Raw genomic sequence first — 27,783 nt, forward strand, 5'->3', positions numbered from 1 at the left:
TACATAAATTATGTTTTCTTTCATGTAATTAGCAAGAGTCCATGAGCTAGTGACGTATGGGATAATGATTACCCAAGATGTGGATCTTTCCACACAAGAGTCACTAGAGAGGGAGGGATAAAATAAAGACAGCCAATTCCTGCTGAAAATAATCCACACCCAAAATAAAGTTTAACGAAAAACATAAGCAGAAGATTCAAACTGAAACCGCTGCCTGAAGTACTTTTCTACCAAAAACTGCTTCAGAAGAAGAAAATACATCAAAATGGTAGAATTTAGTAAAAGTATGCAAAGAGGACCAAGTTGCTGCTTTGCAAATCTGATCAACCGAAGCTTCATTCCTAAACGCCCAGGAAGTAGAAACTGACCTAGTAGAATGAGCTGTAATTCTCTGAGGCGGAGTTTTACCCGACTCAACATAGGCAAGATGAATTAAAGATTTCAACCAAGATGCCAAAGAAATGGCAGAAGCTTTCTGGCCTTTTCTAGAACCGGAAAAGATAACAAATAGACTAGAAGTCTTTCTGAAAGATTTAGTAGCTTCAACATAATATTTCAAAGCTCTAACAACATCCAAAGAATGCAACGATTTCTCCTTAGAATTCTTAGGATTAGGACATAATGAAGGAACCACAATTTCTCTACTAATGTTGTTGGAATTCACAACTTTAGGTAAAAATTCAAAGGAAGTTCGCAACACCGCCTTATCCTGATGAAAAATCAGAAAAGGAGACTCACAAGAAAGAGCAGATAATTCAGAAACTCTTCTGGCAGAAGAGATGGCCAAAAGGAACAAAACTTTCCAAGAAAGTAATTTAATGTCCAATGAATGCATAGGTTCAAACAGAGCCCCCAGAACCAAATTCAAACTCCAAGGAGGAGAAATTGACTTAATGACAGGTTTTATACGAACCAAAGCTTGTACAAAACAATGAATATCAGGAAGAATAGCAATCTTTCTGTGAAAAAGAACAGAAAGAGCAGAGATTTGTCCTTTCAAGGAACTTGCGGACAAACCTTTATCTAAACCATCCTGAAGAAACTGTAAAATTCTCGGAATTCTGAAAGAATGCCAAGAAAAATGATGAGAAATACACCAAGAAATATAAGTCTTCCAGACTCTATAATATATCTCTCTAGATACAGATTTACGAGCCTGTAACATAGTATTAATCACAGCGTCAGAGAAACCTCTTTGACGAAGAATCAAGCGTTCAATCTCCATACCTTTACATTTAAGGATTTCAGATCCTGATGGAAAAAAGGACCTTGTGACAGAAGGTCTGGTCTTAACGGAAGAGTCCACGGTTGGCAAGAGGCCATCCGGACAAGATCCGCATACCAAAACCTGTGAGGCCATGCCGGAGCTACCAGCAGAACAAACGAGCATTCCTTCAGAATCTTGGAGATTACTCTTGGAAGAAGAACTAGGGGCGGAAAGATATAGGCAGGATGATACTTCCAAGGAAGTGATAATGCATCCACTGCCTCCGCCTGAGGATCCCGGGATCTGGACAGATACCTGGGAAGTTTCTTGTTTAGATGGGACGCCATCAAATCTATTTCTGGAAGTTCCCACATTTGAACGATCTGAAGAAATACCTCTGGGTGAAGAGACCATTCGCCCGGATGCAACGTTTGGCGACTGAGATAATCCGCTTCCCAATTGTCTACACCTGGGATATGAACCGCAGAGATTAGACAGAAGCTGGATTCCGCCCAAACCAAAATTCGAGATACTTCTTTCATAGCCAGAGGACTGTGAGTTCCTCCTTGATGATTGATGTATGCCACAGTTGTGACATTGTCTGTCTTAAAACAAATGAACGATTCTCTCTTCAGAAGAGGCCAAAACTGAAGAGCTCTGAAAATTGAACGGAGTTCCAAAATATTGATCGGTAATCTCACCTCCTGAGATTCCCAAACTCCTTATATAAATGCATAAAGTGCCAAACCATAGCCGAGGTGTCTTATGTAATAAAAAACATACTTACCAAAAGACACCCATCCACATATAGCAGATAGCCAAACCAGTACTAAAACAGTTATCAGTAGAAGTAATGGTAAATTGAGAGTATATCGTCGATCTGAAAAGGAAGGTAGGAGATGAATCTCTACGACCGATAACAGAGAACCTATGAAATAGACCCCCGTTAGGGAAATCATTGTATTCAATAAGTGATACTTCCTTCACGTCCCTCTGACATTAGCTGTACTCTGAGAGGAATCGGGCTTCAACAATGCTGAGAAGCGCATATCAACGTAGAAATCTTAGCACAAACTTACTTCACCACCTCCATAGGAGGCAAAGTTTGTAAACACTGAATTGTGGGTGTGGTGAGTGAGGGGTGTATTTATAGGCATTTTGAGGTTTGGGAAACTTTGCCCCTCCTGGTAGGATTGTATATCCCATACGTCACTAGCTCATGGACTCTTGCCAATTACATGAAAGAAATAGGCATTATTAGCCATTAAAAATTGTATCAATGTCAATGAAAAGTAGAACAAATAACTTCTTAATATAATAGGCTGGCTATGTAGTCTATGATTGGTTCCAGGAAAACAACAGAACTGGATTTCAAAGAATTAAGTAAGAATTTTTCAAGCTCAAAAAGTACTGCTTTTCAACAAAGTAAATATGCCCAAAGAAGTCAATTGTATTTTTTTTAAATTGTAAAATATTTGAAACAAGAAAATCTTTGGATTTCATGTCTGTTTAACAGTAGCTTAAAGAAAACAGAATTTATGCTTACCTGATAAATTACTTTCTCTTGCGGTGTATCCAGTCCACGGATTCATCCTTACTTGTGGGGTATTCTCATTCCCTACAGGAAGTGGCAAAGAGAGCAAAGCTGTCCATATAGCTCCCCCTCTGGCTCCGCCCCCCCCCAGTCATTCGACCGACGGTTAGGAGAAAAAGGAGAAACCATAGGGTGCAGTGGTGACTGTAGTTTAACAATAAATTTTTAACCTGACTTAATTGCCAGGGCGGGCCGTGGACTGGATACACCGCAAGAGAAAGTAATTTATCAGGTAAGCATACATTCTGTTTTTTCTTGCAAGGTGTATCCAGTCCACGGATTCATCCTTACTTGTGGGATACCAATACCAAAGCTTTAGGACACGGATAAAGGGATGGACAAGACAGGTAACCTAAACGGAAGGCACCACTGCTTGCAAAACCTTTCTCCCAAAAATAGCCTCCGAAGAAGCAAAAGTATCGAATTTGTAAAATTTGGCAAAAGTATGCAGTGAAGACCAAGTCGCTGCCTTACAAATCTGTTCAACAGAAGCCTCATTCTTGAAGGCCCAAGTGGAAGTCACAGCTCTGGTGGAATGAGCTGTAATTCGTTCAGGAGGCTGCTGTCCAGCAGTCTCATAAGCCAATCGGATGATGCTTTTCAACCAGAAGGAAAGAGAGGTAGCCGTCGCTTTTTGACCTCTCCTCTTACCAGAATAGACAACAAAGATGATGTTTGTCTGAAATCCTTAGTTGCTTGTAAATAGAATTTCAAAGCACGAACCACATCAAGATTGTGTAAAAGCCGTTCCTTCTTAGAAGTTGGATTAGGACACAGAGAAGGAACAATGATTTCCTGGTTAATGTTCTTATTAGAAACAACCTTAGGAAGAAAACCAGGTTTGGTACGTAAAACTACCTTATCTGCATGGAACACCAGATAGGGTGAATTACACTGCAAAGCAGACAATTCTGAAACTCTTCGAGCAGAAGATATAGCTACCAAAAACAAAACTTTCCAAGATAACTTAATATCTATGGAATGTAAAGGTTCAAACGGAACCCCTTGAAGAACTGAAAGAACTAAATTTAGACTCCATGGAGGAGCCACAGGTTTATAGACAGGCTTGATTCTGACTAACGCCTGTGCAAACGCTTGAACATCTGGCACTCCTGCCAGACGCTTGTGTAAAAGGATAGACAGAGCTGATATCTGCCCCTTTAAGGAACTAGCTGATAAACCTTTCTCCAATCCTTCTTGGAGAAAAGACAATATCCTTGGAATCCTAATCTTACTCCACGAGTAACCCTTGGATTCAAACCAACAAAGATATTTCCGCCATATCTTATGGCAAATTTTCCTGGTGACAGGTTTTCTAGCTTGGATCAGAGTATCTATGACTGATTCAGAGAACCCACGCTTGGATAGAATTAAGCGTTCAATCTCCAAGCAGTCAGCTTCAGAGAAAGTAGATTTGGATGCTTGAATGGACCCTGTATGAGAAGATCCTGCCTCATTGGCAGTGTCCATGGTGGAACAGCTGACATGTCCACTAGGTCTGCATACCAAGTCCTGCGTGGCCACGCAGGCGCTATCAGAATTACCGAGGCCTTCTCCTGTTTGATTCTGGCTACCAGCCGAGGGAGAAGGGGAAACGGTGGAAAGACATAGGCCAGATTGAAGGACCAAGGCGCTACTAGAGCATCTATCAATGCTGCCTTGGGATCCCTGGACCTGGATCCGTAAAGAGGAAGTTTTGGTGTTCTGACGGGACGCCATCAGATGCCCCAAAGCTGAATCAGCTGAGCAAATACCTCCGGGTGGAGTTCCCACTCCCCCGGGTGAAAAGTCTGACGACTTAGGAAATCTGCTTCCCAGTTGTCTACTCCTGGGATTTGAATTGCAGATAGGTGACAAGAGTGATCCTCCGCCCACCTGATTATCTTGGTTACTTCCTTCATCGCTAAGGAACTCTTTGTTCCTCCCTGATGATTGATGTATGCTACAGTCGTGATGTTGTCCGACTGAAATCTGATGAACTTGGCCGCCGCTAGCTGAGGCCATGCCTGGAGCGTATTGAATATCGCTCTCAGTTCCAAAATGTTTATCGGGAGAAGAGACTCTTCCCGAGACCATAGGCCCTGAGCTTTCAGGGAGCCCCAGACCGCGCCCCAGCCTATCAGACTGGCGTCGGTCGTTACAATGATCCACTCCGGTCTGCGGAAGCACATTCCCTGAGACAGGTGATCCTGAGACAACCACCAGAGAAGAGAAACTCTGGTGTTCTGGTACAGTTGGATTTGAGGAGACAAATCTGCATAATCTCCATTCCACTGTTAGAGCATGCACAATTGCAGTGGCCTGAGATGAATTCGAGCAAAAGGGACTACGTCCATTGCTGCTACCATTAATCCGATTACCTCCATGCACTGAGCTACAGATGGCCGAGGAATGGAATGAAGAGCTCGGCAAGTGCTGAGAAGCTTTAACCTTCTGACCTCCGTCAGAAATATTTTCATTTCTACCGAGTCTATTAATGTCCCCAGGAAGGGAACCCTTGTGAGTGGGGACAGAGAACTCTTTTCGGTGTTCACTTTCCACCCGTGAGACCTTAGAAAGGCCAGAACAATTTCCGTATGAGCCTTGGCTCTGAGAAAAAGACGACACCTGTATTAAGATGTCGTCCAGATAGGGTGCTACTGCAATGCCCCGCGGTCTTAGGACCGCCAGAAGGGACCCTAGCACCTTTGTGAAAATTCTTGGAGCGGTGGCCAACCTGAAGGGAAGGGCCACGAACTGGTAATGCTTGTCCAGAAAAGCGAACCTTAGGAACTGATGGTGATCTTTGTGGATAGGAATATGAAGGTACGCATCCTTTAAATCCACGGTAGTCATATATTGACCTTCCTGGATCATCGGTAAGATTGTCCGCATGGTCTCCATCTTGAAGGATGGAACTCTGAGGAATTTGTTTAGAATTTTTAGATCCAGAATTGGTCTGAAAGTTCCTTCCTTTTTGGGAACCACAAACAGGTTTGAGTAAAAACCCAGTCCTTGTTCTGTAGTTGGGACTGGATATATCACTCCCATCTTGAGTAGATCTTCTACACAGCGTAAGAACGCCTCTTTCTTTGTCGTGTCTGAAGACAGACGAGAAATGTGGAACCTTCCCCTTGGAGGAGAGTCCTTGAATTCTAGAAGATATCCCTGAGCAACTCTCTCTAATGCCCAGGGATCGGGAACATCTCTTGCCCAAGCCTGAGCAAAGAGAGAGAGTCTGCCCCCTACCAGATCCGGTCCCGGATTGGGGGCTACCCCTTCATGCTGTCTTAGTAGCAGCTGCAGGCTTCTTGGCCTGTTTACCCTTGTTCCAGCCCTGCAAAGGCTTCCCGGTCGCCTTGGGCTGTGGAGAGTTACCCTCTTGCTTTGCGGTCTCAGAGGTTGAAGCAGGACCGCTCCTGAAGTTGCGACAGGAACGAAAATTAGCCTTGTTTTTAGCCTTAAAAGGCCTGTCTTGCGGGAGAGCATGGCCCTTTCCCCCAGTGATATCCGAAATAATCTCTTTCAACTCGGGCCCGAAAAGGGTCTCCCCCTTGAAAGGAATATTCAGTAACTTTGTCTTAGACGACACATCGGCTGACCATGATTTAAGCCAAAGCGCTCTGCGCGCCATGATAGCAAAACCAGAATTTTTCGCCGCTAACTTAGCTAATTGTAAGGCGGCATCTGTGATAAAAGAATTAGCCAGCTTTAGAGCCTTAATTCTATCCATAATTTCGTCATATGAGGTCTCAGTCTGGAGCGACTCCTCCAGCGCCTCAAACCAGAAAGCCGCTGCAGTAGTTACCGGAATAATGCAGGCAATAGGCTGGAGAAGGAAACCTTGTTGAACAAATATTTTCTTTAGTAAACCTTCTAATTTTTTATCCATAGGATCTTTGAACGCACAACTGTCTTCAATTGGTATGGTTGTGCGCTTGGCTAGTGTTGAAACTGCCCCCTCTACCTTAGGGACCGTCTGCCATGCGTCCCGCCTAGGATCAGTAATGGGGAACATTTTCTTAAAGATAGGGGGGGAACAAAGGGTACACCTGGTCTCTCCCACTCCCTATCCACAATATCCGCCACCCTCTTAGGGATCGGAAACGCATCAGTGTATACAGGGACTTCTAGATATTTGTCCATTTTGCACAATTTCTCTGGGACCACCATGGGGTCGCAATCATCCAGCGTAGCTAATACCTCCTTAAGCAGCACGCGGAGGTGTTCCAGCTTAAATTTTAAGGAATCTGAATCTGCCCGCTGAGAAACTTTTCCAGTGTCAGAAATTTCTCCCTCGGACAGCACATCCCTCACCGACACTTCAGAGTGTTGTGAGGGTACAACAGATAAATCCTCCAAAGCTTCTGATTGCTCATACTCTGTTCTTAAAACCGAGCTATCACGCTTTTTAGGAAAAACTGGCAGTTTGGATAAAAATGCTGCAAGGGAATTATCCATGACTGCTGCTAATTGTTGTAATGTAATAGGGGCCAATGCGCTAGAGGTACTAGGCATCGCTTGCGCGGGCGTAACTGGTGTCGACACATGGGGAGAGGAAGGAGGGCTATCCTCATTACCTTCTGTTAAAGAATCATCTTGGGACACATTTATAAGTGACACATCGTGATCTTTAAAATGCTTAGACACATTAGCACACTTAAAACACAAATGTAATGGGGGTTCCACCATGGCTACTAAGCACATAGAGCAACGTCTATCTGTAGGCTCAGACATGTTAAACAGACTTAGACAGCACTCAAATACTGAAAAATACAATTTGAGAAAAAACGGTACTGTGCCTTTAAATAATAAAAAGAGCACACTTTTTTACTAAATCACAAAAAATGATCCAATGTTCCAGAAATTTTTACCACACTATCTCAATGCTTTGGTATGATTGCACAGAAATTTTCAAGTCAATTAACCCCTTAATGCCCGAACCGGAGCAACCTAAAGCTGACAACCGGATAGCAAACTACAGCACCATGCCACAGCAATCTGCTGTGGCCCTACCTTGCCCCTGGGGATTAAATTGATAGAAATAAGCCTCTATGAAGTCCTCCAGTATTCTTTGGACCCTCCACGTGAAGCTGCATGAAGCTGTCTGCTATATGAACTGCGCAACTGAGGCGCGAAAATTAGGCCCCCTCCCTCTCCACTCCGGAGTTGTGGGGCCTTGCAAACCCTCTATAGGTGTCTAAAATTCTGCCATGTGGAATAAAAACCCCAGAAAACAATCCAAAAGTGTTAAAAACTTGTACAATCATCATATTTTCCCTATAAAATAATCGATTGCCCTTTAACAGTGTCCACCAGTCTCAGCCCTGTTAAGGAAGCCTTCCTTCTATACTGAGTCTCAGAATATGGCTTACCTTCCCCACATGGGAATTCTTGTCAGTCTTCTAGCATTACTAATTCTTGACTAGAAAAAGATGACTGAACATACCTTGTAGCAGTTATGCCTGCAAACTGTTCCCCCCAACTGAAGTTTTCTGGTACTCCTCAGTCCTATGTGGGAACAGCAGTGGATTTTAGTTACAACATGCTAAAATCATTTTCCTCTCAGCAGAATTCTTCTTCACTTTCTGCTAGAGAGTAAATAGTACAAACCGGCACTATTTAAAAATAACAAACTTTTGATTGAAGATATAAAAACTACAAATCTAACACCACATTCACTTTACCCTCCCGTGGAGATGCTACTTGTTAGAGCGGCAAAGAGAATGACTGGGGGGGTGGAGCCAGAGGGGGAGCTATATGGACAGCTTTGCTGTGTGCTCTCTTTGCCACTTCCTGTAGGGAATGAGAATATCCCACAAGTAAGGATGAATCCGTGGACTGGATACACCTTGCAAGAGAAAGTGTGTATAACTCTTTAAAAAGCATAAAAAACGCTCAGAGAGGTTTTAACATTCTCTCATCCTTTCTAAAGCAATGTTGAGTTGCAAGCAGGAAATATATGAGTTTAAAGAACAACAGATAATGTAAACCAGCATATCATAGAGAAGATGACATTTAAAACTCCTTTACACAAGTAAATATATGAAGCCAGTATATTCAAATCAAGCAAGTTAGTCTATTACAAACTAGTGTAAGTATAATATGAGTAGGTGCTAAAGGGTGAATGGGTCAGGCAAAAAAGACAAATGGAGTAGCTCTCTGCAGTTATACTCAAATTAGGGTACAATGAATAAAAAACAGATCTTTTGTGCTTAAACAGCTAGACACTTTCACACTGGAAATATACTGACAAACTAAAATTAGTAGGGTGGTGTAGGGTTAACTAATCTAAAATATAGAATATCTCTGTACAATTAGTAGAAAGACATTTAAATACAAAGTCCAAATTTTAACTAAATGCTTTTAGAAGTGCAGTAAACAAAGTATCTCCACTGGTCAGCAGGGTGCACCCTGTTCACAAAACATTTCTACATCTAAAATATATATATGTGGTGCAGTGATTAACTAACTCTCATTGAGGATAACTTGTGGAGAATCAGTGACTTTTTGCTACGCTTTATGAAGTATTTTCAGAGCATTTGTTTTTGAATGGAAAAACGACAGTAATTTGTGGACTATATGTTCTGATAACGCATTTGCTTGGAACACTAACTATGCTCTGTCCTTTGCTGCAATGCTTATGCTTTAACATCTCATTGTTTGACTTTATTACTGTTGCTTTTGCATCATTGCCTCTACAGGACTGTTTTTGTGGTGCACCACTTTATTCTTTCTAAAGCGCTGTTCATAATTTGGGGGACCCCCTTAGAGTGTGTGTGTGCTTGTATGAATGTGACTATTATTCATTATTGTGTATTAATGTTTTGTTACTATATAAAATACTTTTGCACGTACTCTGTTTGTTCTTTTTGAGATTGTTATCATATAGGTGCTATTTGCCTAGACTTTTAGACTGCACTTATTTGTGTAGTCTACTTTCTCTTTAAATTGTTTATATATTTATTTAGAAGCCTCCCCATCAAAGTCCCACTCTCCCTACTAAATAAATTCCAAGCTGTGATTAACAGATACATTTGGAACGGCAAACGCCCAAGAATAGCAGCTTCCCTTCTTTAACGTTCGATACATGCAGGAGGCCTCGGCCTCCAGAACATTAGGTCATATTATGAGGCAGCCTTACTATCTCATATTTCTGAATGGTTCACTACTCATTCTACTCCACGCTGGCTCGAACTTGAACAAGCTTATTTACCAGCTTATATGACCTTGCAGAATCTACTGTGGATACCACCCCCCCCCCCGCAATTTGCCTCAGCCGTACCTTTCCATAATAAAATAGTTATGCATTGTAGGAACTCATGGCTTAGGCTTTGCCACAACCCTCTTGTATCCCCTCACCCTTCCCCAATTCATTCAATAAATGGCCTTCTGTTTGGTCTCCCACTCTCAAGCCCTGTCATAAGTCAGGCCTTTTTACATCTTAAATTATCTGACTTTTTCTCAAAAAATGGCCCTTTCTCACATGCTGAAGTGGTAAAGGCCCTCTCTACCCCGGTTAAGTTTCAATTTGATCTGAGGAGGCTTCGCTCAATAAAATCATGGGGATTCATGAGTAACATTCCCCGATCATTAACCCCTTGGGAATCTGCGTGACTACACCCACCCACCATATATCCACATTGTCTCATCATTATCAATTTCTTCTAAATGCCTTGACGTTGACGAAAACTAGACACATGTATAGCTGGGAAAGAGACTGGGAATTAACTTTCCAGAGCAAAACTGGACAGATGCCATTCTTCATACTAAACTTTCTATACATTGTATGACCTTATTTGAACTGTACTATAAGCTTCTTACTAGATGCTAGATGGCACTATGTCCCTCTTAAATTATACAGGATGTTCCCAGATTCTTCCCCTCTCTGTTGGCGAGGATGCCAAATGACAGGTGACCCATCCCACATATGGTGGTCGTGTCTAGTCATCAGATCCTTCTGGGCAAAATTACATAAACTTTGCTTATCCCTGGGTCTGGCTAGGGATCTGCCCCTGAGGTCGCCCTTTCACCTAAATCTCCAACAGTGTCCCTATACTAAGAGGACTTTATCGATTACGATTCTAATGGCTGCAAAACCCTCTAGTGCGAGAAACTGGAAAAAAACAACCCACCTCAATGGCAACCACTGATACAACTAATGAATTATTTGAAATCCATGGAGAATTAAGTATATAGTTCTTGCTTACAGATCGATTTGTATGTACAGATCTGGGAGCCCTGGGAGACTCTTGGGGAGGATAGAATCTTCTCTTATTGAGGTGGGAAAGATTGTAAACAACATAATGTGAGAAGCTGATTTAATCCTTTTTTTTCCTCCCTCTCTCTCTTCCCTCTTTATCATATACCTAACCATTAACCCCCTTGTTCTACCGATTAATTGTTGACCATATGACTTAACCTACCTAGTACCCCTTTCCCCTACTAATGGAACACTTTTCAAACCACAAGTAAATGTTATAACTCTCAAATTACAGAGGCATTAAAGACACTGAGACAAACTGTTGGTTCTTGTAGACCGAGTTTTATTGGCTTTACATTTTAATTTAAGTAATTCTTCACAAGTTATATGTTTATATAGTCCTTCTCACACTGGACATCTCTTGATTACAATTGTCTTAGTATGCCTATCAACAGAAATGAGGATGTTGGAGACCACTTTCAAACATTGTTGCTGGACTATCTAGACATCTCGCCTTGGACGATTAAACAGTCCTTATACGATAGGCAAAGTTGTCTTTGATGTAAAGAGATCTCCATGAAAATTTATATGGTATTCTACTAATTGTAATTTGCATACTGCATTGTGAAATGTAATGTTTACTGAAAAATCCTTACTAAAAAAAAAGTAAAAAAAATAAAACTATAGAGCAGCTCTGTCTTGGAAATAAAGGCAGCTTAATTTCCTGTGTCCTTACAATTTATTATTGCTAATGTTTCCTTGCTTGCTGTGTGCAGTGTACTGTGCACGTACAGTTAAAGCCAGTGATGTCTGGCAGCTGATTAGCTGCTTTTGCACATGTTCTACACCTGGCTAGGGAGTGTGCAGAAGGAACAATATAGAAGTATCACACAGCACATAACAGGGAATTAAAACACAGTTCCAATTTTTAACAGTTTTAACTGCAAACATTTGTCATTTCATATATATTGCAAAAACACTATTTAAGTCATTAATTTTTTTTCTTCAAAAATGGCACTTTGATTTCTGACTACTCTGTCCCTTTAAATGGACAGTATACTATAAAATTATTTTTCCCTTAATTTATTTTCCAGTTGCAGAGTATAAAATGTATGAGATTTGCCTTTTTAAAGGGCCATAATACCCAAATGTTTAAACACTTGAAAGTGATGCAGTATAGCTGTAAAAAGCTGACTAGAAAATATCTCCTGAACATCTCTATGTAAAAAAGAAAGATATTTTATCTCAAAAGTTCCTCAGTAGCCACCTCCCATTGTAAAGGATTTCTAAGCAGCATTTTAGTGTGTTTGTCCTGGGACATCTGAAAGGATGAGCCTCGTGAACTCTCATATTATTTCACTAATCAGGTAAAGGAAGCTTACTATGAAATCTCATGAGAGTTAAGTCAAATCTCATGAGATCACAGTAAGAGTTCATGACCTCAGCACTGCTGATGCTGATTGGCTGCTGTTAATTTCTTTATTTTTTTTATTTTTACCTGCAGCTGGGAGCAGCTGAGTATAACTTTTTACACAGAACTTACTCTGCTGAGCTGCGGAGATTGTGAGGTAAAATATCTTCCTTTTTTACATAGAGATGCTCAGGTGATATTTTCCTGTCAGCTTTTTACAGTTATACTGCATCAGTTTCAAGTGATTTAGCATATGAGTATTATGTCCCTTTAAGGCTTATTTGTATATATAAAAAAAACTGATTTTGTGTTTTGAGGCCACAACCTAATAAAATGGTTTGAGCTTGTGGGTATAATCAGATCTCATTACTTTAACACATTGTGTACATGCTTCTTTATCTTATATCTGTCCGTAAACCAATCACCAATACTTGTAGAGAACAATGGAAAATGTTATTACCTTGTCTCTTCTCTACCCCACTGGGAGTGTAATTTTTGTCACACAGTTTGGCCTTAAGGCCAAAAACTTTCAGGATAGGTGCGGATACCAAAAGGATAAATCAACTATTTCAAATGCCGACATAAGGGTAATGGAAATACTTGTAAACAATTTAATACACTCCAGCAGGTAAAGTGGATCATTGGGAACAAATAAAAGGGGAGAATGTTTTTTTTAGTAAACTGTCCCTTTAAGTACTGAAATAGTCAATATAGGTGGAGAACAGGTAAAATTTCTATTTCAAATGCAAAAATACAAACAAAATGAACTTTGTGATACTTTCTCTTTCAGCCTTAGGTAAAGGTTTGTCATAAAAGCTTCTAGGATTTTCAGAGATCCTCTGTAACAAAGAATCTCAAAAATGCACATTTTACAACACCAGATGGAATGAAGAAATGTAGACGAATTAGCCATTGTATCCAATAACATGCTAGGCTAGCTAAGCATTCTCTGGTAATACTATATAATAACTATTAACCCACCTCTTCTTGTTGACCTCATTCCCACTGTCCCTGGTGTGGAATATCATTGTGTATTTGGCTACATCAGGCGAAGGCCGAACCACTTTCATATTTTGTAAGGTAACCCTAAAAAGAAATAAATACATTAGGGAGGTTAGCAATGAACCTTCTATAGAAATACAGACAGGTATTTATTTTCACTTAAATAAAAAGATTATTATTTGCAAAATAACAAACCTATTTAAATCACAAATATATTTAGCAGCTGGCTACATTATACTGTTTTATTGGTTAATGTTTTTAAAGTATGAGTTTAATGGCCATTTAACATAAAATAAAAATAACACAACACGGTTACGTATACTTGTTTATTTTGCTTGTTTATGCCGTAAAATAACTCTAAAATATAGTGACATTCAACTGACCCCGCAACAATCTACGCAGTGGCTGATTAGACCAGAGCACTCATTTACATCTACCCTTAAAAATGACCATAAAACACAGATTCTTATATAAAAATATTTAAAGGGATAGAAAGGTCAAAAATGAAATGTGTATGGTTGCATTTCAATTTCAAATAGAAGTTGTTGTTTTTTTTTAAATATACTTCCATTAGCAAAACTGCTTCTAATAAAAGTTATTACTGTTCTTCTGCAGCATATGCACATATCCTGTAAGAGCCGTGCACCAGCATTGAAACACCATACCTGCTCAGAGTCTTGTAGGACACAAATGATGTCTTCAGAAGCAATACACACTACAGTCACCTCTCTGAGCAGGCACAGTGTTTGAATAATGGTACACAGGCCCTCTTCAGGATATGTGCGTATGCCACAGGAAAAAACATAATTTATGCTTACCTGATAAATTTATTTCTCTTGTGGTGTATCCAGTCCACGGATCATCCATTACTTGTGGGATATTCTCATTCCCAACAGGAAGTTGCAAGAGGACACCCACAGCAGAGCTGTCTATATAGCTCCTCCCCTAACTGCCATATCCAGTCATTCGACCGAAAACAAACAGAGAAAGGAGAAACCATAGGGTGCAGTGGTGACTGTAGTTTAAAATTAAAAAATACCTGCCTTAAAATGACAGGGCGGGCCGTGGACTGGATACACCACAAGAGAAATAAATTTATCAGGTAAGCATAAATTATGTTTTCTCTTGTAAGGTGTATCCAGTCCACGGATCATCCATTACTTGTGGGATACCAATACCAAAGCTAAAGTACACGGATGAAGGGAGGGACAAGGCAGGTACTTAAACGGAAGGTACCACTGCCTGTAAAACCTTTCTCCCAAAAATAGCCTCCAAAGAAGCAAAAGTATCAAATTTGTAGAATTTTGAAAAAGTATGAAGCGAAGACCAAGTCGCCGCCTTGCAAATCTGTTCAACAGAAGCCTCATTTTTAAAGGCCCATGTGGAAGAGCTGTAATCCTTTCTGGAGGCTGCTGGCCAGCAGTCTCATAGGCTAAGCGGATTATGCTTTTTAGCCAAAAAGAAAGAGAGGTTGCCGAAGCCTTTTGACCTCTCCTCTGTCCAGAGTAGACAACAAACAAAGCAGATGTTTGACGAAAATCTTTAGTAGCTTGTAAGTAAAACTTTAATCTTATTAGATACCACCTTAGGTAAAAACCCAGGTTTGGTACGCAGAACTACCTTATCTGCATGGAAGATCAGATAAGTAGAATCACATTGTAAGGCAGATAACTCGGAAACTCTACGAGCCGAGGAAATAGCTACCAAAAAAAGAACTTTCCAAGATAAAAGTTTGATATCTATGGAATGAAGAGGTTCAAACGGAACCCCCTGAAGAACTTTAAGAACCAAATTTAAACTCCATGGTGGAGCAACAGGTTTAAACACAGGCTTGATTCTAACTAAAGCCTGACAAAATGCCTGAACGTCTGGGACATCCGCCAGACGCTTGTGCAAAAGAATAGATAGCGCAGAAATCTGTCCCTTTAAGGAACTAGCTGACAATCTTTCTCCAATCCTTCTTGGAGAAAAGATAATATCCTGGGAATCCTGACCTTACTCCAAGAGTAGCCCTTGGATTCACACCAATAAAGATATTTACGCCATATCTTATGATAGATTTTCCTGGTGACAGGCTTTCGTGCCTGAATTATGGTATCAATGACTGACTCGGAGAAACCACGCTTTGATAAAATCAAGCGTTCAATCTCCAGGCAGTCAGCCTCAGAGAAATTAGATTTGGATGGTTGAAAGGAACTTGAAGTAGAAGGTCCTGTCTCAGCGGCAGAGTCCATGCTGGAAAGGATGACATGTCCACCAGATCTGCATACCAAGTCCTGCGTGGCCACGCAGGCGCTATCAAGATCACAGATGCTCTCTCCTGCTTGATTTTGGCAATCAGACGAGGGAGCAGAGGAAACGGTGGAAACACATAAGCCAGGTTGAAGGACCAAGGCGCTGCTAGAGCATCTATCAGCGTTGCCTTGGGGTCCCTGGACCTGGATCCGTAACAAGGAAGCTTGGCGTTCTGGCGAGACGCCATGAGATCCAGTTCTGGTTTGCCCCAACGATGAACCAATTGTGCAAACACCTCCGGATGGAGTTCCCACTCCCCTGGATGAAAAGTCTGTCGACTTAGAAAATCCGCCTCCCAGTTCTCTACACCTGGGATATGGATAGCTGATAGGTGGCAAGAGTGAATCTCTGCCCAGCGAATTATCTTTGAGACTTTTAACATCGCTAGGGAACTCCTTGTTCCCCCTTGATGGTTGATGTAAGCCACAGTCGTGATGTTGTCCGACTGAAATCTGATGAACCTCATTGTCGCTAGATGAGGCCAAGCCTGAGAAGCATTGAATATCGCTCTTAGTTCCAGAATGTTTATTGGAAGGAGTGACTCCTCCTGAGTCCACGATCCCTGAGCCTTCAGGGAGTTCCAGACTGCACCCCAACCTAGAAGGCTGGCATCTGTCGTTACAATTGTCCAATCTGGCCTGCGAAAGGTCATACCTTTGGACAGATGGACCCGAGATAGCCACCAGAGAAGAGAATCCCTGGTGTCTTGATCCAGATTTAGTAGAGGGGAATAATCTGTGTAATCCCCATTCCACTGACTGAGCATGCAGAGTTGCAGCGGTCTGAGATGTAGGCGTGCAAACGGCACTATGTCCATTGCCGCTACCATTAAGCCGATTACTTCCATGCACTGAGCTACCGAAGGGCGAGGAATGGAACAAAGAACACGGCAGGAATTTAGAAGTTTTGATAACCTGGACTCCGTCAGGTAAATTTTCATTTCTACAGAATCTATCAGAGTCCCTAGGAAGGAAACTCTTGTAAGGGGGGGATAGAGAACTCTTTTCCTCGTTCACCTTCCACCCATGCGACCTCAGAAATGCCAACACTATGTCCGTATGAGACTTGGCAATTTGGAAGTTTGACGCCTGAAGGATGTCGTCTAAATAAGGGGTCACCGCTATGCCCCGCGGCCTTAGGACCGCCAGAAGCGACCCCAGAACCTTCGTAAAAATTCTTGGGGCTGTAGCTAACCCAAAGGGAAGAGCTACAAACTGGTAATGCCTGTCTAGGAAGGCAAACCTGAGAAACCGATGATGATCTTTGTGTATCGGAATGTGAAGATAAGCATCCTTTAAATCCACTGTAGTCATGTATTGACCATCCTGGATCATAGGTAGGATGGTACGAATAGTCTCCATCTTGAATGATGGAACTCTGAGGAATTTGTTTAAGATCTTTAGATCCAAAATTGGTCTGAAGGTTCCCTCTTTTTTGGGAACTACAAACAGATTTGAGTAAAATCCCTGTCCCTGTTCCTCCTTTGGAACTGGATGGATCACTCCCATAACTAGGAGGTCTTGTACACAGTGTAAGAATGCCTCTCTCTTTATCTGGTTTGCAGATAATTGTGAAAGGTGAAATCTCCCTTTTTGGGGGGGAAGCCTTGAAGTCCAGAAGATATCCCTGGGATATAATTTCCAACGCCCAGGGATCCTGGACATCTCTTGCCCACGCCTGGGCGAAGAGCGAAAGTCTGCCCCCTACTAGATCCGTTATCGGATAGGGGGCCGTTCCTTCATGCTGTCTTAGAGGCAGCAGCAGGCTTTTTGGCCTGCTTACCCTTGTTCCAGGTGTGGTTAGGTCTCCAGACCGTCTTGGACTGAGCAAAAGTTCCCTCTTGTTTTGCATTAGAGGAAGTTGATGCCGCACTTGCCTTGAAGTTTCGAAAGGCACGAAAATTAGACTGTTTGGCCCTTGATTTGGACCTATCCTGAGGAAGGGCATGACCTTTTCCTCCAGTGATATCAGCAATAATCTCCTTCAAACCAGGCCCGAATAGGGTCTGCCCCTTGAAGAGAATGTTAAGCAGCTTAGACTTTGAAGTAACGTCAGCTGACCATGATTTAAGCCATAGCGCTCTGCGCGCCTGGATAGCAAAACCAGAATTCTTAGCCGTTAGTTTAGTCAAATGAACAATGGCATCAGAAACAAAAGAATTGGCTAGCTTAAGTGCTCTAAGCTTGTCAAGTATGTCATCCAATGGAGTCGCTACCTGTAAAGCCTCTTCCAGAGACTCAAACCAGAACGCCGCAGCAGCAGTGACAGGAGCAATGCATGCAAGGGGCTGTAAGATAAAACCTTGTTGAATAAACATTTTCTTAAGGTAACCCTCTAACTTTTTATCCATTGGATCTAAGAAAGCACAACTGTCCTCGACAGGGATAGTAGTACGCTTTGCTAGAGTAGAAACTGCTCCCTCCACCTTAGGAACTGTCTGCCATAAGTCCCGTGTGGTGGCGTCTATTGGAAACATTTTTCTAAAAATAGGAGGGAGAGAGAACGGCACACCTGGTCTATCCCATTCCTTAGTAATAATTTCTGTAAACCTTTTAGGTATTGGAAAAACATCAGTACACACCGTCACTGCATAGTATTTATCCAGTCTACACAATTTCTCTGGCACTGCAATTGTATCACAGTCATTCAGAGCAGCTAAAACCTCCCTGAGTAACACGCGGAGGTGTTCAAGCTTAAATTTAAATGTAGAAATATCAGAATCAGGTTGCATCATCTTCCCTGAGTCAGAAACATCACCCACAGAAAGAAGCTCTCCTTCTTCAGCTTCTGTATATTGTGAGGCATTATCAGACATAGCTCTTAAAGCGTCAGTATGCTCTGTATTTCGTCTAACTCCAGAGCTATCTCGCTTTCCTCTAAATTCAGGTAGTCTGGCTAATACCGCTGACAGTGTATTATCCATGACTGCCGCCATGTCTTGTAAAGTAAACGCTATGGGCGCCCTAGATGTACTTGGCGCCATTTGAGAGTGAGTCCCTTGAGCGGGAGTCAAAGGATCTGACACGTGGGGAGAGTTAGTCGGCATAACTTCCCCCTCGTCAGATTCCTCTGGTGATAAATTTTTTAAAGACAGAATATGATCTTTATTGCTTAAAGTGAAATCAGTACATTTGGTACACATTCTAAGAGGGGGCTCCACAATGGCTTTTAAACATAATGAACAAGGAGTTTCCTCTATGTCAGACATGTTTATACAGACTAGCAATGAGACTAGCAAGCTTGGAAAACACTTTAAATCAAGTTAACAAGCAAATATAATAAACGGTACTGTGCCTTTAAGAGAAACAAATTTTGTCAGAATTTGAAAAACAGTGAAAAAAGGCAGTAAGTCAAACGAAATTTTTACAGTGTGTATAATAAGCTAACAGAGCATTGCACCCACTTGCAAATGAATGATTAACCCCTTAGTTCAAAAACCGGATCAAAAAAACGATATAGACGTTTTTTAACAGTCACACCAAACTGCCACAGCCTTGCTGTGGGCCTACCTTCCCCAACAAACAATTTTGGAAAGCCTAAGAGCCCTTTAGAGATGTCCTATAGCATTCAGGGGACCCTTGGAGGAAGCTGGATGTCTCAGTCTGTAAAAGTTACTGCGCAAAAAAAGCGCTAAATTAGGCCCCTCCCACTCATAGTAACACAGTGGAAAGCCTCAGGAAACTGTTTCTAGGCAAATTTAAGCCAGCCATGTGGAAAAAAACTAGGCCCCAATAAAGTTTTATCACCAAAGTATATATAAAAACGTTTAAACATGCCAGCAAACGTTTTATATTGTAAATATAAAAGAGTATTACCTCAGAAAGTAAGCATGATACCAGTCGCTATTAAATCACTGTATTCAGGCTTACCTTACATAAATTTGGCATCAGCAGCATTTTCTAGCATTCACATCTTCTAGAAAAATCTTAACTGCACATACCTCATAGCAGGATAACCTGCACGCCATTCCCCCGCTGAAGTTATCTCTCTCTTCAGTCATATGTGAGAACAGCAATGGATCTTAGTTACAACCTGCTAAGATCATAGAAATCACAGGCAGATTCTTCTATTTTTCTGCCTGGAACAAAATAGTACAACTCCGGTACCATTTAAAAATAATAAACTTTTGATTGAAGTAAAATAACAGCTACATTTCACCACTTCTCTCTTACTACACCTCCATGTTTGTTTTGAGTTGCAAGAGAATGACTGGATATGGCAGTTAGGGGAGGAGCTATATAGACAGCTCTGCTGTGGGTGTCCTCGTGCAACTTCCTGTTGGGAATGAGAATATCCCACAAGTAATGGATGATCCGTGGACTGGATACACCTTACAAGAGAAATAGTAATAACTTTTATTAGAAGCATTTTTGCTAATGGAAGTTTATTGCAAAAATGCTTCTATTTCAAGAAATGTATATATAGGGGGCGCCCAAAAAAAACAAACAAAAATAATAATAATAAAAAAAAAAAATTATCACATTTTAAAACAAATCCAAAAAAAAAAAAAGATCTCTCACAACTGATGATCGTATTGTAAACTAGTAAAAGAAAGGTTCTTCTTTAGTTCTCACGTAGAGGCAGTGCCTTGTATAAGGTCACGGTCAAACCTTGATAGAAGATTGTGCAATAAATAAATAAAGAAGGGCGCCACAATGGCTTAGTACAGTCACAAAAGGTCTAATAAGATTCAGGTTCTCTCACTAACAATAAGCACCTCCAGGTGCTATAAAGGCTGATGGAACCTCCCAGTGGTCCAGCAAACTGGTCTCCCAGCAATCCCGAGCGTAAACTCTTTACAAACAAGAGGGATGGATGTATAGCTTGAAGAACAGTATGCAGCAAGGTTTGATGATAAAAACTTTAAAAAAATCAGATAAAACGCGCGTTTCTCAGCTTCCTAAGGGCTGTTTCATAAGGACTGAAAACTGGATTCAGGCAAAGGCGCCTGTATAAGCACCTATAGCTTGTGATGCAGTGCTGTAAGCCCCTTTTACAGGCATCCTTGCCTGAATCCAGTTTGTAGGACAACTGTAAGGTTCCAGTCAGCCTTTATAGCACCTGGGAGGTGAGAACCTTTATCATCTGAATCTTATTCAAGCTTTTGGGCTCGATTTATCAAGCTACGGTGGACAGGGGCGGACATATGCGCCCTTGTCCGCCACATCTCGCCTCTGGAGGACAGAATTCCGCTGGTGAAATTTAACATTGCACGCGAGCGCTATTTTGCGCTCACATGCAATGCTGCACCAAGCCAATCACGCGCGGGCAGGAGCGGTAAATCTCCCTGGTTGGACGAGACTGGGGGAGATTGAAATTCTCCACCTAAGAGGTGGCAAAGAGTTAGGGAAGCAGCAGTCTGATGACCGCTGCTTGATAAATACAGACTGCAGGTTCTCTTGTAATGCGACGAAGCCTTTGAAAAACCGAGCCCTTTGTGACTGTACTAAGCCATAGTGGAGCCCTTGTTTATATATTTATTACAGATATTTCAATTTTGACCTTTCTATCCCTAAATATGCATAGTAAAACAACTTTGCGATATATTATTATTTATTTTGTCCTGTTTTCATGTAATTTAACTCTGAAAATTGTGAAATTCCTATTTTCCAGGACTGGAAGTATACACTGTAGGCTTCTCAAGACTAACCCAGCTACATATCTGTCTTTAACTGGCCTCAGCAGAGGTGATTTCATATTAAACTGCAAAACAATGGAATCATTGCTACATAATGAATGAGGCTAGTTGTTTCTACTCCCGTCAAAAAAAAATCCAAATTAGCCCCTCCAAATAAGGTAAATGATGGCTAGTTTGAAACAATTGAAGCAAACAAGAGTAGGTTTTTTAAATGTTTAAACTTGTCTTATATTAAACAGCAAGAATAAATAAAGCATCAAATATAAAACAAAGAATGAGTGGACTGTACTTAGAAATACAATATAACGTGTAATACATACACACATTATATTTATTATATATAAAATATATAAAAAACATAATTTATGCTTACCTGATAAATTTATTTCTCTTGTAGTGTATCCAGTCCACGGATCATCCATTACTTATGGGATATTAACTCCTCCCCAACAGGAAGTGCAAGAGGATTCACCCAGCAGAGCTGCTATATAGCTCCTCCCCTAACTGCCATTACCAGTCATTCGACCGAAAACATGCAGAGAAAGGAAAACCATAGGGTGCAGTGGTGACTGTAGTTTAATGGAAAAATTACCTGCCTTAAAGTGACAGGGCGGGCCGTGGACTGGATACACTACAAGAGAAATAAATTTATCAGGTAAGCATAAATTATGTTTTCTCTTGTTAAGTGTATCCAGTCCACGGATCATCCATTACTTATGGGATACCAATACCAAAGCTAAAGTACACGGATGATGGGAGGGACAGGCAGGCTCTTTATACGGAAGGAACCACTGCCTGAAGAACCTTTCTCCCAAAAACAGCCTCCGAAGAAGCAAAAGTGTCAAATTTGTAAAATTTGGAAAAAGTATGAAGAGAAGACCAAGTTGCAGCCTTGCAAATCTGTTCAACAGAAGCCTCATTCTTAAAGGCCCAAGTGGAAGCCACAGCTCTAGTAGAATGTGCTGTAATTCTTTCAGGAGGCTGCTGTCCAGCAGTCTCATAGGCTAACCGTATTATGCTACGAAGCCAAAAGGAGAGAGAGGTAGCCGAAGCTTTTTGACCTCTCCTCTGACCAGAATAAACGACAAACAGGGAAGACGTTTGTCGAAAATCCTTAGTTGCCTGTAGATAAAATTTCAGGGCACGGACTACATCTAGATTGTGTAGCAGACGTTCCTTTTTCGAAGAAGGATTAGGACACAAAGATGGAACCACAATCTCTTGATTGATATTCCTGTTAGTGACCACCTTAGGTAGGAACCCAGGTTTAGTACGCAGAACTACCTTGTCTGAATGAAAAATCAGATAAGGAGAATCACAATGTAAGGCAGATAACTCAGAGACTCTTCGAGCCGAGGAAATCGCCATTAAAAACAGAACTTTCCAAAATAACAACTTGATATCAATGGAATGAAGGGGTTCAAACGGAACCCCCTGTAAAACATTAAGAACTAAGTTCAAACTCCATGGTGGAGCAACAGTTTTAAACACAGGCTTGATCCTAGCTAAAGCCTGACAAAAAGCTTGAACGTCCGGAACTTCTGACAGACGTTTGTGTAAAAGAATGGACAGAGCTGAAATCTGTCCCTTTAAGGAACTAGCGGATAAACCCTTTTCTAAACCTTCTTGTTGAAAAGACAATATCCTCGGAATCCTAACCTTACTCCATGAGTAACTCTTGGATTCGCACCAATATAAGTATTTGCGCCATATCTTATGGTAAATCTTTCTGGTAACAGGCTTCCTAGCCTGTATTAAGGTATCAATAACTGACTCAGAAAAACCACGTTTTGATAAAATCAAGCGTTCAATTTCCAAGCAGTCAGCTTCAGAGAAATTAGATTTTGATGTTTGAAGGGACCCTGGATCAGAAGGTCCTGTTTCAGAGGTAGCGACCAAGGTGGACAGGATGACATGTCCACTAGATCTGCATACCAAGTCCTGCGTGGCCATGCAGGCGCTATTAGAATCACTGATGCTCTCTCCTGTTTGATTCTGGCAATCAATCGAGGAAGCATCGGGAAGGGTGGAAACACATAAGCCATCCCGAAGGTCCAAGGTGCTGTCAAAGCATCTATCAGAACCGCTCCCGGATCCCTGGATCTGGACCCGTAATGAGGAAGCTTGGCGTTCTGTCGAGACGCCATGAGATCTATCTCTGGTTTGCCCCAACGTCGAAGTATTTGGGCAAAGACCTCCGGATGAAGTTCCCACTCCCCCGGATGAAAAGTCTGACGACTTAAGAAATCCGCCTCCCAGTTCTCCACTCCCGGGATGTGGATTGCTGACAGGTGGCAAGAGTGAGACTCTGCCCAGCGAATTATCTTTGATACTTCCATCATTGCTAGGGAGCTTCTTGTCCCTCCCTGATGGTTGATGTAAGCTACAGTCGTGATGTTGTCCGACTGAAACCTGATGAACCCCCGAGTTGTTAACTGGGGCCAAGCCAGAAGGGCATTGAGAACTGCTCTCAATTCCAGAATGTTTATTGGTAGGAGACTCTCCTCCTGATTCCATTGTCCCTGAGCCTTCAGAGAATTCCAGACAGCGCCCCAACCTAGTAGGCTGGCGTCTGTTGTTACAATTGTCCAGTCCGGCCTGCTGAATGGCATCACCCTGGACAGATGTGGCCGAGAAAGCCACCATAGAAGAGAATTTCTGGTCTCTTGATCCAGATTCAGAGTAGGGGACAAGTCTGAGTAATCCCCATTCCACTGACTTAGCATGCACAATTGCAGCGGTCTGAGATGTAGGCATGCAAAGGGTACTATGTCCATTGCTGCTACCATTAAGCCGATCACCTCCATGCATTGAGCTACTGACGGGTGTTGAATGGAATGAAGGACACGGCATGCATTTTGAAGCTTTGTTAACCTGTCTTCTGTCAGGTAAATCTTCATTTCTACAGAATCTATAAGAGTCCCCAAGAAGGGAACTCTTGTGAGTGGAAAGAGAGAACTCTTCGTTCACCTTCCATCCATGCGACCTTAGAAATGCCAGTACTAACTCTGTATGAGACTTGGCAGTTTGAAAGCTTGAAGCTTGTATCAGAATGTCGTCTAGGTACGGAGCTACCGCAATTCCTCGCGGTCTTAGTACCGCCAGAAGAGCACCCAGAACCTTTGTGAAGATTCTCGGAGCCGTAGCCAATCCGAATGGAAGAGCTACAAACTGGTAATGCCTGTCTAGAAAGGCAAACCTTAGATACCGGTAATGATCTTTGTGAATCGGTATGTGAAGGTAAGCATCCTTTAAATCCACAGTGGTCATGTACTGACCCTTTTGGATCATGGGTAAAATTGTCCGAATAGTTTCCATTTTGAACGATGGAACTCTTAGGAATTTGTTTAGGATCTTTAAATCCAAGATTGGCCTGAAAGTTCCCTCTTTTTTGGGAACCACAAACAGATTTGAGTAAAACCCTTGTCCTTGTTCCGACCGCGGAACCGGATGGATCACTCCCATTAATAAAAGATCTTGTACGCAGCGTAGAAACGCCTCTTTCTTTATTTGGTTTGTTGACAACCTTGACAGATGAAATCTCCCTCTTGGGGGAGAGAATTTGAAGTCTAGAAGGTATCCCTGAGATATGATCTCTAACGCCCAGGGATCCTGGACATCTCTTGCCCAAGCCTGGGCGAAGAGAGAAAGTCTGCCCCCCACTAGATCCGTTCCCGGATCGGGGGCCCTCGATTCATGCTGTCTTAGGGGCAGCAGCAGGTTTCCTGGCCTGCTTGCCCTTGTTCCAGGACTGGTTAGGTCTCCAGCCTTGTCTGTAGCGAGCAACAGCTCCTTCCTGTTTTGGTGCAGAGGAAGTTGATGCTGCTCCTGCTTTGAAATTACGAAAGGAACGAAAATTAGACTGTCTAGCCTTAGGTTTGGCTCTGTCTTGAGGCAGGGCATGGCCTTTACCTCCTGTAATGTCAGCGATAATTTCTTTCAACCCGGGCCCGAATAAGGTCTGCCCTTTGAAAGGTATATTAAGCAATTTAGATTTAGAAGTAACGTCAGCTGACCAGGATTTTAGCCACAGTGCTCTGCGTGCCTGAATGGCGAATCCGGAATTCTTAGCCGTAAGTTTAGTTAAATGTACTACGGCATCTGAAATAAATGAGTTAGCTAACTTAAGGGCTTTAAGCTTGTGTGTAATCTCATCTAATGGAGCTGATTCAAGTGTCTCTTCCAGAGACTCAAACCAAAATGCTGCTGCAGCCGTGACAGGCGCAATGCATGCAAGAGGTTGCAATATAAAACCTTGTTGAACAAACATTTTCTTAAGGTAACCCTCTAACTTTTTATCCATTGGATCTGAAAAGGCACAGCTATCCTCCACCGGGATAGTGGTACGCTTAGCTAAAGTAGAAACTGCTCCCTCCACCTTAGGGACCGTTTGCCATAAGTCCCGTGTGGTGGCGTCTATTGGAAACATCTTTCTAAATATCGGAGGGGGTGAGAATGGCACACCGGGTCTATCCCACTCCTTAGTAACAATTTCAGTAAGTCTCTTAGGTATAGGAAAAACGTCAGTACTCGCCGGTACCGCAAAATATTTATCCAACCTACACATTTTCTCTGGTATTGCAACTGTGTTACAATCATTCAGAGCCGCTAACACCTCCCCTAGTAATACACTGAGGTTTTCCAGCTTAAATTTAAAATTTGAAATATCTGAATCCAGTTTGTTTGGATCAGAACCGTCACCCGCAGAATGAAGCTCTCCGTCCTCATGTTCTGCAAATTGTGACGCAGTGTCTGACATGGCCCTAATATTATCAGCGCACTCTGTTCTCACCCCAGAGTGATCACGCTTACCTCTTAGTTCTGGTAATTTAGCCAAAACTTCAGTCATAACAGTAGCCATATCCTGTAATGTGATTTGTAATGGCCGCCCAGATGTACTCGGCGCTACAATATCACGCACCTCCCGAGCGGGAGATGCAGGTACTGACACGTGAGGCGAGTTAGTCGGCATAACTCTCCCCTCGTTGTTTGGTGAAATATGTTCAATTTGTACAGATTGACTTTTATTTAAAGTAGCATCAATACAGTTAGTACATAAATTTCTATTGGGCTCCACTTTGGCTTTAGCACATATAGCACAGATATCTTCCTCTGAATCAGACATGTTTAACACACTAGCAAATAAACTAGCAACTTGGAAATACTTTTCAAGTAATTTACTATAATATGAAAACGTACTGTGCCTATAAGAAGCACAGAAAAAGTTATGACAGTTGAAAATTAATAAACTGAAAAGTTATAGCATCAAATCTTTGTAAAAAAAAAACAAAAACACAATTTTATCAAAGGATTGCTCCCATTAGCAAAGGATAACTAACCCTGATAGCCTCCCCCTCACACATAACAGTGAGAGAGATCAGTAAACTGTCATAAATTAAATAAAACAACTGCCAAGTGGAAAAAAATAGTGCCCAAAACATTTTTTCACCCAGTACCTCAGAAAATTAAACGATTTTACATGCCAGCAAAAAACGTTTAACATTAATAAATTGAGTGTTATTAAAAAGCCTGTTGCTAGTCCCTGCAAATTAGGCTAAAGTTTTATGCATACAGTATAATTCCAGTGAAGTGCCATTCCCCAGAATACTGAAGTACATGAAATATACATACATGACAGCCTGATACCAGTTGCTGCTACTGCATTTAAGGCTGAGTTTACATTATATCGGTATGGCAGAATTTTCTCATCAATTCCATTGTCAGAAAATAATAAGCTGCTACATACCTCTTTGCAGATTAATCTGCCCGCTGTCCCCTGATCTGAAGTTTACCTCTCCTCAGATGGCCGAGAAACAGCAATATGATCTTAACTACTCCGGCTAAAATCATAGAAAAACTCAGGTAGATTCTTCTTCAAATTCTACCAGAGAAGGAATAACACACTCCGGTGCTATTATAAAATAACAAACTTTTGATTGAAGGTATGAAACTAAGTATAATCACCACAGTCCTCTCACACATCCTATCTATTCGTTGGGTGCAAGAGAATGACTGGTAATGGCAGTTAGGGGAGGAGCTATATAGCAGCTCTGCTGGGTGAATCCTCTTGCACTTCCTGTTGGGGAGGAGTTAATATCCCATAAGTAATGGATGATCCGTGGACTGGATACACTTAACAAGAGAAATAAATGTTTTAACCTTTCAGCAACTTGTTTTGCACATATATGGCTCTTGTAATTAGCTCACCTGATTTATTCAGCTAGCTCCCCATAGTGCATTATTGCTCCTGGGTTTACATAGGTTTATTCTTCAACAAAGGATAACAAGATAACAAAGCAAATTTGATAACATAAGGGAAAGTTGTTTAAAAGGGACATGATACCCACATTTTTCCTTTCATAATTCAGACAGAACATGCAATTTTAATTCTATCAGCAAATTGTCTTTGCTCTTCTGGTATTCTTTATTGAAAAACAGGGAGGTAAGCACAGGA

The 27,783-nt window shown here is 41.6% G+C and overlaps 1 protein-coding gene across 2 annotated transcripts in view; it reads right to left on the reverse strand.

The window, feature by feature from the left end:
- Window positions 1–27,783, reverse strand: part of B4GALT4 (beta-1,4-galactosyltransferase 4) — a 397,258-nt gene that overhangs the window by 46,855 nt on the left and 322,620 nt on the right. For both annotated transcript variants that reach the window (XM_053705849.1, XM_053705850.1), the window contains one exon: window positions 13,376–13,480. In XM_053705849.1, coding sequence (XP_053561824.1) covers window positions 13,376–13,480 — 105 coding nt within the window. The remainder of the gene's footprint in view (window positions 1–13,375; window positions 13,481–27,783) is intronic.

Source organism: Bombina bombina, chromosome 3, assembly GCF_027579735.1.
Source record: "Bombina bombina isolate aBomBom1 chromosome 3, aBomBom1.pri, whole genome shotgun sequence".
Taxonomy (NCBI): Eukaryota; Metazoa; Chordata; class Amphibia; order Anura; family Bombinatoridae; genus Bombina; species Bombina bombina.